General features: G+C 47.8%; 1 protein-coding gene across 2 annotated transcripts in view; it reads left to right on the forward strand.

Annotated features, from left to right (window-relative positions):
- RAPGEF1 (Rap guanine nucleotide exchange factor 1) overlaps nucleotides 1–13,021 on the forward strand; it is a 161,376-nt gene that overhangs the window by 98,595 nt on the left and 49,760 nt on the right. For both annotated transcript variants that reach the window (XM_023216911.1, XM_023216910.1), the window contains exons 6-10: nucleotides 7,604–7,692; nucleotides 8,671–8,823; nucleotides 9,254–9,377; nucleotides 9,786–9,969; nucleotides 11,606–12,106. In XM_023216911.1, coding sequence (XP_023072679.1) covers nucleotides 7,604–7,692; nucleotides 8,671–8,823; nucleotides 9,254–9,377; nucleotides 9,786–9,969; nucleotides 11,606–12,106 — 1,051 coding nt within the window. The remainder of the gene's footprint in view (nucleotides 1–7,603; nucleotides 7,693–8,670; nucleotides 8,824–9,253; nucleotides 9,378–9,785; nucleotides 9,970–11,605; nucleotides 12,107–13,021) is intronic.

The raw sequence follows: 13,021 nt of genomic DNA on the forward strand, positions 1-13,021 counted from the left end.
GTGCTAGATGCATGCTTTGTAAACATCTCTTGGCTTGAAAAACCTGCGTCCCTCTCTTTTCTGAACCCCACGGTCCACAATTACAGCTGAGGTATTTACCCCAGGTCAAAAAAAATTCCTTCCCACTCAACCAGGCTAACAAATTCCTGAAAGCCGTCTCCTTGGCTTAACATTCCCCAGCAGCTCTGGAGAGTAGAATAAGGACCCCCAAAGGGCTTAAATTACAGAGAGAGGCTGAGAAAGCATTGCTCAGCATTGAAAATTGCTCCAGAATGAAATGTGTGTTTGCCAGGACATCTGGGTGGCCCTCCACCCCCAGCAGCATTTAAGGGGAGGCTGATGTGTCTGCTGGGGTCATGGGGTTCATGTAAAGGGGGCTTGCCTGGATGACATCAGTATTTTCCTCTGAATTCCCCCATGTTCTCCTTTTTTTTTTTTTTTTTTTTTCTTTGAGATGGAGTCTCGCTTTGTCACGCAGGCTGGAGTGCAGTGGTACAATCTTGGCTCACTGCAACCTCTGCCTCCCAGGTTCAAGTGATTCTCCTGCCTCAGCCTCCTGGGATGCTGGGATTACAGGTGTGAGCCACCACACTCAGCTAATTTTGTATTTTTAGTAGAGATGGGGTTTCACCATGTTGGCCAGGCTGGTCTTGAACTCCTGACCTCAGGTGATCCGCCCACCTCGGCCTCCCAAAGTGTTGGGATTACAGGCATGAGCCACTGCGCCCAGCCTGCCCATGTTCCCTTCGTTCCAGAAAGTTACTAGTATCTGCTTAGGGCAGCGAGACTCAAGGATGTAGCCCAGGGTGGCTGTTGTGATCAGACCCGATGGCCTGTTCCAGGATTTGGAGGACAGTCACGTACGTTATCCTGTCTGGTCCTCACAGTAGCACATTGGGTTCAGCAGGGCAGAGTGGGACATGGCCTGGGGCTTTATCAGCAGCCCCGAGTCACTCTGGCTCACCCATTCCTGCTGTTCCTGTCCAGGCTTCTGAAAATGCTATTATTGAAAATTGTTATTTTTCAGGTAACATTATTAAGGTTTCCTTCTATCAAATTGATTCTGATGAGATGTTTACAAGTTAAAGTAGCCAAAACGGAGGAGAGTGAGTTTCCACTCATAAAGCTTTGTGACAGTCCCAAGTACATTTCCTCTGTGGAGTCATTACAGCACCACTTCATTAGTTGAAAGGCATGTCTGAAAGAAAAATTTCCTTGATTTTTCAAAGTGACTGGGACAAAAAAACAAGAGAGAGAAACCTATAGATTATGAACCTGTCAATGTCGGAGCAAATAACTTTTCCACAATTGCTTTAAAAATAGTTCAGCCAGAACAAAGATTCTTTAGGTGAGAAGCTTTATAAATTAAGTTTTGTTTCATTTATTCAAGAAGCATTTAGTGAGAACCTTCTGTGTGCTAGGCAGTGAGAGAGAATTGGGAACATGAGCAAACCTGGCCCAGACCCTGCTCTATGGCACTTAAAGTCTAAGGAGGACAGGACCATAAACACAAAGGCACACCCATGTGGTACAGCGCTGCCAAGGGAGATGGCACAGGGTGCGATGAAAGGGTATGATGATCTTCCTTTCTCAGGGTGATCAGAGACGCTTCCCCAAGGAAGAGACAGGCCAGCATCTGGAGGATGGACAGGAGCTGCCTGTGGCTGGGAGCTTTTCGTGCTGGAGTCATTACAGGCAGTGAGAGTGATCGAGACACTATGATGTTGGCATTTGTTGTTATTGTCTAATAGTAATAATAGCTAACATTTATTGGGTGCTTTTTGTACATCATCCTCACTTAATACTCATGACAGCCCTCCATAGTAGGCATGAATGGCTGCCCCTTACCCCTTTCACAGGTGTGGAGACTCAGGCCCAGGTGGAGCAGTAGAGTCAGTGGCAAGGGCATGATTCCCACCCCAACCCATTGCCCCCTCCCTGGCTCCTGCGCACCGTGTCATCCGAGCTACCTCCCACGGGAGGACGGGATTCTCTGCACTCCCAGCCACAAGCCAGCGGTGACTCCCAACATCTCTCGCCGACCCTTCAGGCCTGGGACACCTTACAACCCATGCCCTGGTGGCGTGAGAGAGCCTCCCGCAGCTGGGAGGAGCTGGAGCTGTGCAGAGGGGAAACGCACTCACGAGGATGTCGGCAGCCCACTGGAGGAGGGGCTGCACGCTCCTTTACACTGACTCACCATCGTTTACGTAACCCATTCAGTTGTTCAAGGGAGTCTTTCCTCTTTTTTTTGAATGATTGAACATGTGTTATAAAACAGGATTACTTTGGTTTTGTCCCTGAATGGGTAGTAGCATTTATCATTTAAACCTCCACATAAATGCCACTTGTTCAAGCTGTATAACCTTGGGCAAGTTACTTCCCTGAGTTTCAAATAGGTTTTAAAATATTTGCCCTGAAGATTTGAGGACAGATTCAGTAAGACAAAATATATAAAGTACCTGGTAAGAACTAGGTAACCAGGAGGCAGTGGGGAAACAGTGTCGCTTGGAGAAGTGTTCATTTCTAATGGCTCACGGTGACCATTTTTGACGGTGATTATGGCTCTTTTCCAGGTACTCTTATAATCTCAGGTAAGAGATAGACCCCTGTCACCTCGTCTGGTTCTGGGGCTGCTTTTCCACCGGGAGCCTGTAGCTCAGAGGTGGTTGTGACTCTTGAAGGAAGGAAATCTGAGGAATTTAAAGACCCTCAATGTTTTTCTCTGAAAACCAGACCCAGTCTAGCACCTGGCTGTTGGGGGGCTGAGCCACTCAAGGTCAAAGAGATATCCCAGCATGACCTTTTGAAATCAGTACCCCACCTCTTCCCAACTTCAGTTAATTTCCTCTCTTACTTGAGCACCAGAGCTGTATTTTGACTTGTCAAAGGTCATTTAAGCCCTTCCTTCTCTGTGATTATTTTCTTTCTTTCTTTCTTTCTTTTTTGAGACGGAGTCTCACTCTTGTTGCCCAGGCATGATCTCAGCTCGCTGCAACCTCCACCTCCAGGGTTCAAGTGATTCTCCTGCCTCAGCAGGAGATTACAGTAGCTGGGATTATAGGCACCCACCACCACGCCCGGCTAATTTTTTTGTCTTTAGTAGAGACAAGGTTTCATGTTGGCCAGGCTGGTCTCGAACTCCTGACCTCCAGTGATCCGCTCGCCTAGGCCCCCCAAAGTGCTGGGATGACAGGCGTGAGCCACTGCGCCCGGCCTATAATCATTTTCAATATGAATAAAATGAACATGGAAGTAAAGTATTACATATTTGGAGAGCTACTTTTCCAAATACCGTTTTTGACTTTTGAAAACTGATTTTCAGTGACCAGTCGGCAGTTTCCAGTCACTGTTGTAGACGTAGACTCTAGAGTAGTCTCTTATAGTCTTTTTTCTTTTTTTTTTTTCTCCCCGAGACAGTCTCACTCTATCGCCCAGGCTGGAGTGCAACAATGGCACAAACTGTGCTCACTGCAACCTCCACCTTCTGGATTGAAGTGATCCTCCATTCTCAGCCTCCTGAGTAGCTGGGACCACAGATGCATACCACCACGTCCAACTAATTTATTTATTTATTTATTTATTTGGTAAAGACAGTTTTACCATGTTGCCCAGGCTGGTTTTGAACTCCTGGGCTAGAGTGATTCACTCGTCTCGACCTCCCAAAGTGCTAGGATCACAGGCATGAGCAACCACGCCTGGCCTTTTTATCAGTCTTTTTTTTTTTTCTTCGAAACGGAGTCTCGCTCTGTTGCCCAGGCTGGAGTACAGTGGCGCCCGCCATCTCGGCTCACTGCAAGCTCTGCCTTCCGGGTTCACGCCATTCTCCTGCCTCAGCCTCCCGAGTAGCTGGGACTACAGACGCCCGCCACCTCGCCCGACTAATTTTTTGTATTTTTAGTAGAGGCAAGGTTTCACCGTGCTCTCCATCTCCTGACCTACGCATGAACCACCCACCTCGGCCTCCCAAAGTGCTGGGATTACAGGAATGAGCCACCGCGCCCGATCTTTCAGTCTTTTCTAACTTGTGCCTCAGGACAATTAAAAGTCTGACATCCCTCTCAAAAAAAAAATTCTACCTTCAGTAGGAGGTGTTGGGCTCATGCCAAGTTATAAATGGTCAGCTTTCAATGAGATTAGGGTGTTAGCACAGTAGCTAGATATGTGCACATTTTAGGGTTTCTCTTCTGTGATAGTTAAGGCAAGTCAAGACTAAAGACCTTCTGTCTAGGCAGGGAGATAGGTGGTAAATTTAAAAAGCAGCCCGCCCCCTTTTATACTCTTTTCAAGCCTAGGCCATGCGAGCTAGTGTAGGGAGCATGATTGGGATCATGACATCATCTTTGAATTGGGGCGCCTGCCTGCACATGTGTGCCTGTCATTCCGGGATTCCTTTGCCATCGTTCATTAGTTGAGTTTACAGCTGCCTCTCCAGAAAGATGACGATCTAATTATAATTGCTCATGAATCAATGAAGAGTCGGGAATGTTTTCCTGTACCAACAGATGCAAACAACACAGACTTCTTTCTGTTCCTTTTGCCCTGCTTGTAAAGAAGAGTGAATCTGAAAGTGGAGTGTTCAGGGCACTGTGTTCTGGCACTCTGTAACTCCTTCTAAGGCCGTGATGCTCTTCTCTGGGGCCTGGCGTTGTGCTTTTAGGAAGAGCTGCGTCTCCCACTGTCCCCCCTCCTCCAGGCGATAGGGTGCAGGGGAGCTGCCTCTGTCCTAATTGCTCTCTTCCCTGATTGTGTAGTCTCTCATCCTCTCTCTCGTCCTGTTTGTAATCACCAGCTAGATGACTGCTCCTTAAATATTAACTTCTAAATTATGCTAACATCTAAGTATTAAGGTTCTCCTTTCTTGCTAGTACTTGGCTCTTAGAGATTTTGCTTCTCCACAGTTCTTCAAGAATAGACATCTGAATGGGGTAACAGCTGTCACAGAGTAGGGTAACGCTGAACCTGTGTCTGTGGCTATGCCTGGCTGGGCATGGTGGCTCACACCTGTAATCCCAACACTTTGGGAGGCCAAAGCAGGAGGATCACTTGAGCCCAAGAGTTTGATAGAGGCATTTAGTTTTGGGGGGGGGGGGTTGCTTGTTTAATTATTATTTCAGAAGTAATATGTGTTCATTTCAGAAAATTTAGAAAATAGAAAAAGAACAAAATAAAGGGGTGTTTCATAGCCATATTTTTTGTATTGCATATATTCTTGATTTGGTTTTGTTTACAAAACATGCAATATATACCAGCATATCACCTAGAACTATTTTTCCACTTAATGTATTACAGCATCTTTCCATGATATACAGTGCATATTCTTGTTGTGACTTTGTTTTTAATAACAATGTAATGGTTGGCCCATTGTCTGGTTCTATCATGACTTATGTAATCAGTACATATTATCAAATATTTAATTGTGGGATATTGAACTATTCAAAATTATCACATTAATGATACATAATCTTATGTATATTCTGTGATGACCATCTTTTGTGGTTTAATTTTTGCACACATTCATGACATTTTTCTAGGACAAGATTCTTTTTTTAAGAGACGGAGTCTTAATCTCTCACCTAGATTGGAGTGTGATTACAGTTCACTGCAGCCTTGAACCCCTGGGCTCAAGCCATCTTTCTACCTCAGCCTCCCAAAGTACTAGGATTATAGGCATGATCCACTGCACCTGGTGCAAAATTCTCATGATGCAAATGTTTAAGGCTGTTGATATATACTGATAAGTCATCCCTCTGGAGAGGCTGTCTGAAGCAGTGCTGCCACCTGCTCTATCTGGAAGTTTCTATTTTATTACCATCCAAGGTGATGAATGTCTTATGATTATTGACCATTGGTATCTGTGACTTTCTTGTTTGATATTTTTTTTGGCGTGTTCCGCTTACACTGGGAAGGATGATAACTGACTCTGACTTATTTGCAGCATACACTGTCGTTTTTGTGTGTGGTGTTTTTGAGTCTGGAGAGGCTTGGCAGCCTCTGGTTCAGGGTCTCTGGTTACTGTGTTGCCCACTGACATCCACTGCCATCCACTGCCACCTCCTCTATAACTTGTAAACAGCTTCCTGCTGAAACACGTAGGCCCTGGCCAGATGTCCATCGACAGGAAGGCGGGGGGAGAAGTTGTGATGCATCCACTCGTGGGAACACTGCCGGCAGCGAGCAGCAGGCGCCTCGCACACACGAAACACAGCCGTTGACGCTGAGCTTGGGGGATGGAGCAGGCAAAGATGTGTGGACAGGAAGTGGATTGGCGGCTGCCAGGGGCTGGGGGTCGAGGGGAATGTGGAGTTTCCTTTTGGGGTGATGAGAAGTCCTAAAATTGATTGTGTTGATGGTCACACAACTCTGTGAACAGACTAAAAACCACTGAATTGTACACTTTAAATGGGTGAATTTGATGGCATATGAATTATATATCCATAAAGCTGTTTTTAAAAAGAAAGTGGACACAAAAGTGTATATATGATATGGTTGCATTTATATAAAGTTCTAGGACAGGCAAAAGTAATCTATGATAATGGAAGTTAAAAAATGGGGCGGGGCAGGTTGGCTGGAAATGTTCTTTGTGGTTTTTTTTTTTTTTTTTTTGAGACGGAGTCTCGCTCTGTGGCCCAGGCTGGAGTGCAGTGGCGCCATCTCCACTCACTGCAAGCTCCGCCTCCCGGGTTCACGCCATTCTCCTGCCTCAGCCTCCCGTGTAGCTGGGACTACAGGCGCCCGCCACCGCACCCAGCTAGTTTTTGTATTTTTAGTAGAGACGGGGTTTCACCGTGTTAGCTAGGATCGTCTCGATCTTCTGACCTCGTGATCCGCCCGTCTCGGCCTCCCAAAGTGCTGGGATTACAGGCTTGAGCCACCGCGCCCGGCCGTTCTTTGTGTTTTTAGTGGCACTTACTTGGGTATATGCGGTTGTCAAAACTCATCAAACTGGGAGAAAATGCATTCTCATCTTTTTTAAAAAAACACATGGGCCCTTAGGTCTTCCCTTTTTTTTTCTTTTGCTATGATTTGAAAAAGGCTATTTTTCTTTTCTTTTTTCTCAGTTAATGGTTCTAAAGTGATTTCTTTGCTGGGTTATCTCCCCTTAACTCCTTCTCCATTAACAAGGATCCCAACCAGCCCCCACCCACCCCCACCAGCTAGCTGCTCCACCACACCTGTGGCCAGCTCACCTTGGGAAGCCACCCAGTGCCATCGTGCATACGATCTCATGACTTTAGAGAACTAGAAACAGGGTTATTCCCCAACAAACTGACTGGGAATCTCTTCTGCCGGGTATTTTAATTTGTGTGATAAAGAATCATTTTGAGACTCTGGGGTTTGCCATTTCCCCTTCCAAGAGGAAGTGCCTTTACGCATTTGAAACTTCTTGACATGCCATGAAGGTATTTTTGGAGGGCCGAGGACATTTGGGAAGTCATGCAGATTACCTAAGGCAAGTGATTCTTGCATTTATGGTGCGTGGGGAATCTGTAGGCACAGAAATGAGACTCAGCAGCAGAGGATAGACAGTACCTGCCTGCCTTCTTGTGGAAACTCAGTGGTGACGGGAGGTTTGCTCATTGCCTTTTTCTTGTGGGGGTAGGAGCTGGTCAGGCTCACCATCGAGAAGCAGGGACGTCCGTCTCCGACGAGCCCCGTGAAGCCCAGTTCCCCTGCTGGCAAGCCTGATGGGTAGGTGCTGACTAACCCTCCTGTCGCGGGGGTCACACTCAGTGGCAAAGTCTCTACATTTGACAAGGATAGGGCCCGGGGGGTGGGCAGCATGAGGGTGGGCTGCTGGAGGCCCATATTGCTTTTTCAGTGGTTAGCATTGTGTGTATATTTCACACAGGCTTGAAGTATTGCCCATCTCAAGTTTACTCTTCAGCGTGACTGTTTCCAAGGATCATGTGTGAGCGCATCCAGTGACACATACCAGTGCTTTTCCTGGGCAACTTCGTTTCATAATTACAAAGAACTTTTAAGGGCTTGGGTTTGGGGCTTTGACTTGAGAGCACTCTTGCTTGATCCAGAGTAAACTGAGGATGACATCGATGGTTGTAAGGGTTTATATTCATCTCTACTCCAAGCTCCTGGTAAAAATACAAAACATAAATTTGGAGCTTTTGTTTTGTTTTTGAGACAGAGTCTCTGTTGCTCAGGCTGGGGTGCAGTGGTACGATCTGGGCTCATTGCAACCTCCTCCTCTCAGGTTAGAGTGATTCTCTTGCCTCAGCCTTTCAAGTAGCTGGGACTACCGGTGCACGCCACCATGCCCAGCTAATTTTTGTATTTTTAGTAGAGACAGGGTTTCACCATGTTGGCCAAGCTGGTCTCAAACTCCTAACCTCAAGTGATCTGCCCGCCTTGGCCTCCCGAAGTGCTGGGATTATAGGTGTGAGCCACTGTGCCTGGCCTGGAGCGTTTTAGAGAGCCCTTAGATCATCTTCAGATGAGGAAACTGAGGTGCAAAGTTGGGGGCACAGCCAAGCTCCAGTAGCTCCTTAGCAACCAAACCAGAACCCCAGGGCTCTGTATCCAGGGAGCCTGATCCTCAGCCCCACCTCACCCACCATGTTCTACCCGGTCACATCCTCACCCTCTCAGGGCCTGTATGTGCTCGTCCCGTCTGTGACCTCCTGTAACCCCAAGTTCTTCCCAAATCTCCAGCCCAGCAGAGCTCCCCCTGACAGACTGCGAGGTAGAAATCCTAAACAAGACGACCGGGATGTCACAGTCAACTGAGCTCCTCCCAGACGCCACAGATGAAGAGGTCGCACCCCCCAAGCCCCCTCTGCCTGGCATTCGGGTGGTTGATAATAGGTAATTACCTTCCTGTTTGTCCAGTGCCTCCCATGGTAGAATGAGCAAGACAGGGAGGAAGACAGGACTTGGGCCCTTTCCCCTCAGTGCTGGGGGCTTGGCGCCCCTTGGGAGGCTGACTCTGGAGCTGTCTTCACCCCGCCCAGCCCTCCCTGGCCACCCTGAGCTCTCCTGAAGGCCTCCTTGTGCCCTCAGCCCAGGGAGACCTGGTATGATTTATTATGAAAGAAAAAGAAAGAGTTGTTCTTTTTCGTTCATTTGGTATTTACAGGTTTTATTTTGGCGGAGGGGAGTAGGCAGGAGTTGAAGTGTGAACATTGGGTGTGGAGAGTCTAGTAATGAAAGAGCCCCACATCCTGTACCCCATTATCACGCTGAAGAGCTTTGGTGAGTGTGGTTTGGTCTGCCTGGACGTTTCGGTCTGTTTCAGTCCTCCACCAGCGTTGCCACCCAAGAAAAGACAGTCGGCACCGTCCCCTACCCGAGTGGCTGTGGTGGCCCCCATGAGCCGAGCCACCAGTGGCTCCAGTTTGCCTGTTGGAATCAATAGGCAGGTAATGCAGCTCGTGTTCGCTTCTTGGGAAGGCAGGGAGGGGGTGGGAGGCTCAGGGATTTGGCTCCTGAAACTGAAAGAAACCCATGGTCTTCAGGCGCTGGTGTTTTGTCACATCGAGGGGTGCGAGACCTTGTACCCCTCTCATTCCAGGACATGATCCAAATTCCCATATGGGGATAAGGGTCAAGGGCAGGGAGGCCAGAGCCCTCCCTGGCCACACCCCCTACCAACTCCAGACGGCTGCTTCTCGGCTGTATGTGTCCTTCAATTGCTGATGTTAGAGGTGGTTTTTGAGTTTGCCTGACAGTATTTCCTTCTCTAAGTAAATGCACCAGTTGCCTCACCCCTGGTCTCTACCACTATTTCTCAGAAGTGACTTGGCTTTGTTTTTCTTTTTCCGTTTGAGGATTTTGACGTTGACTGTTATGCACAGAGGCGACTGTCAGGAGGCAGCCACTCATATGGTGGAGAGTCGCCCCGCCTCTCCCCCTGCAGCAGCATAGGCAAGCTCAGCAAGTCAGACGAGCAGCTGTCCTCTCTGGACAGGGACAGTGGGCAGTGCTCCCGGAACACAAGCTGTGAAACGCTAGGTGAGCCGCCAGCATCTTCCTGTTCCATCCTGTCTTGGTGGCTTCTCTGGGGCCATACAGTCCTGGATGGGAGTCCCAGGTCATGCAATCATTGACTACGTGACTTTGGCCAACTTGTTTAAAATCTGAGCCTCAGCTTCCTCATCTGCAAAATAAGGATAACTGTATCTGCCTCCCTAGGAAGTTGAGCATGTAAATGAAATCACAATGTAAAACCACAGCCTAGATACTCAAGCGGTAACTGTTGTTAGTTCATCTGTCAGTGGGTAATTTGACTCTCTTTACCAGAATTAAGAGCCATTTGTGTTGAAAGCTTTAATTGAAGGGGTGGGGGTCCTGACAACACTTGACAGAGGCTGAAGGGGAGAGAGCTGCACGAGCCAGCCTTCTCGTTAGTCAGTGCTGAATGTGTGCTGTGTGGGCCCCTCCAGTCTGCCAGGCTTAGAGAGCAGGAAGCTGTTTATATCCTGTGAACTAGATATTTTCACTTCTGAGAATGTATCCTAGGAGCATAATCAGTGATTAATAGCAAGATTTCATTGGTAGGAAATCAGGTGAATTATGGTACATTCATTTGCTGGAATAATCTGTAGCTATTAAAAATTGCTCATAATATATTGATAACTTGAAAAAGTACAGGACCATTTACATATTTACATAGTATTCTCAATTTTTTTTTGAGACAGAGCCTCACTCTGTCACCCAGGCTGGAGTGCAGTGACACTATCTGGGCTTACTGCAACCTCCGCCTCCCAGGTTCAAGTGATTCTCCTGCCTCAGCCTCCCAAGTAGCTGGGACTACAGGTGTGCACCACCATGTCCGGGTAATTTTTTTGTATTTTTGGTAGAGGCGAGGTTTCACCATGTTGGCCAGGCTGGTCTAGAACTCCTGACCTCAGGTGATCCGCCCGCCTCAGCCTCCCAAAGTGCTGGGATTACAGGCGTGGGCCACCGTGCCCAGCCAATTTTTGTATTTTTAGTAGAGAAAATGGTTTTATCACATTGGCCAGGCTGGTCTTGAACTCCTGGCCTCAAGTGATCGGCCCACGTCAGCCTCAATAAGTGCTGGGATTACAGTCGTGAGCCACTGCACCCAGCCAATTTTTGTATTTTTAGTAGAGACGGGGTTTCGCTACATTGGCCAGGCTGGTCTTGAACTCCTGACCTCAAGTGATTGGCCTGCCTCAGCCTCACAAAGTGCTGGAATTACAGGCGTGAGCCACCACGCGGCCCTCAGTTGGGCTTTTTCAAAAAGGAATCCTAGAGACAAAAAAGGCATTTAAGGAAATACATCAAAATGTAAATAGAAAATACAGTTAGATTACGGGGTTGTGGGTGATTTTTATTTTCTTGATATAATTTGCCACGGTTTCTGTAATGGTTGTGTATTTTTCTTTTTTTTAAGTAAGAAATGTAAAAAATAAGAAAAGTATAGCAAACAGCCATATTCCCATCTGGTTTGCTTTTATAATCAGAGAGAAGAAAGAAGAATATAACATGTAAATATAAAGGAAACCCTGGAGACATGTCTTTGTCACACACCCATGAGCAAGCCGGCGAGAGGTGGGCAGTGGGGTGACTGCTCCTGCAGGGCCTGTGGCTGACGGGGTCTTTTTTTTCCCTCTTGTAACTGCAGACCACTATGATCCTGACTATGAATTCCTCCAGCAAGACCTCTCTAACGCAGACCAGATACCTCAGCAGACGGCCTGGAACCTTAGCCCGTTGCCAGAGTCTTTGGGGGAGTCTGGGTCTCCATTTGTTGGCCATCCTTTCCAGCTGCCTCTTGGCAGCCATCCCCAGCCAGACGGACCTCTGGCCCCAGGGCAGCAGACAGATACGCCACCTGCTCTCCCCGAGAAGAAGCGCAGGAGTGCAGCCTCCCAGACGGCGGACAGCTCTGGCTGCAGGGTGTCCTACGAGCGGCATCCCTCGCAGTACGACAACGTCTCTGGGGAGGACCTGCAAAGCACGGCCCCAATCCAGTCCGTCCCCTACGCGCCCTTTGCTGCTATTCTCCCCTTTCAGCATGGAGGTTCCTCAGCTCCTGTCGAATTTGTGGGTGATTTTACTGCTCCTGAATCAACGGGTGACCCAGAAAAACCACCTCCTCTACCAGAGAAGAAAAACAAACACAGTAAGCTTTTGTTGCACTGTTGTCAGGAAGTGCATTTTATAACCTGAAATGGCAGTATGTTTTCTGTCAGCATTAGACCAGAATCAAATCAGTGGCCTCATTATTTCATGAAAGATAGGCCAGCCAGGTATGTGGACACTTCTGGGAGCCAGGTTTTCTCATTACAGGTGATCATTTTTAAAGCCTGATCAGCTGATCTCTCCTTTACAGTTTCTGTACAGTCTCAGGCCAGTTCTCCACGTAGCCCAAGGGCTTCTCCTCTTATTTATTTATTTATTTATTTATTTGTTTATTTATTTATTTTTATTTTTATTTTTTTTTTTTTTGAGACGGAGTCTCGCTCTGTCGCCCAGGCTGGAGTGCAGTGGCCGGATCTCGGCTCACTGCAAGCTCCGCCTCCCGGGTTTACGCCATTCTCCTGCCTCAGCCTCCCGAGTAGCTGGAACTACAGGCACCCGCCACCACGCCCGGCTAGTTTTTTGTATTTTTTTAGTAGAGACAGGGTTTCACCATGTTAGCCAGGATGGTCTCGATCTCCTGACTTCGTGATCCGCCCGTCTCGGCCTCCCAAAGTGCCGGGATTACAGGCTTGAGCCGCCGCGCCCGGCCGCTTCTCCTCTTTAGATGGCAACAGTTAACCTTCTGGCCTGATCACAGTGACAGAGGGGAACGAGTGTCCTGGCATGCAGGACAGCATTGCAGCAACATCTGCGTAGAGCAAGGTGGATATGTGAATTTCAGCAGAACTTACCTAGTGTCCACAGAGTGATTGTCTGAGGATCCCTGTCTAGAGCACGCTGTCTCTGTTCATGCTCCCAGAATGACTTGGAAGCTGAGGTTGCCCAGCAGGAGTAATTGAGGACACTTCTTGGACCAAACATTTTAATATATGATGTTATTGGAGCCCAGGGGTGG

The sequence above is a fragment of the Piliocolobus tephrosceles genome, chromosome 14, assembly GCF_002776525.5.
Source record: "Piliocolobus tephrosceles isolate RC106 chromosome 14, ASM277652v3, whole genome shotgun sequence".
NCBI lineage: Eukaryota > Metazoa > Chordata > Mammalia > Primates > Cercopithecidae > Piliocolobus > Piliocolobus tephrosceles.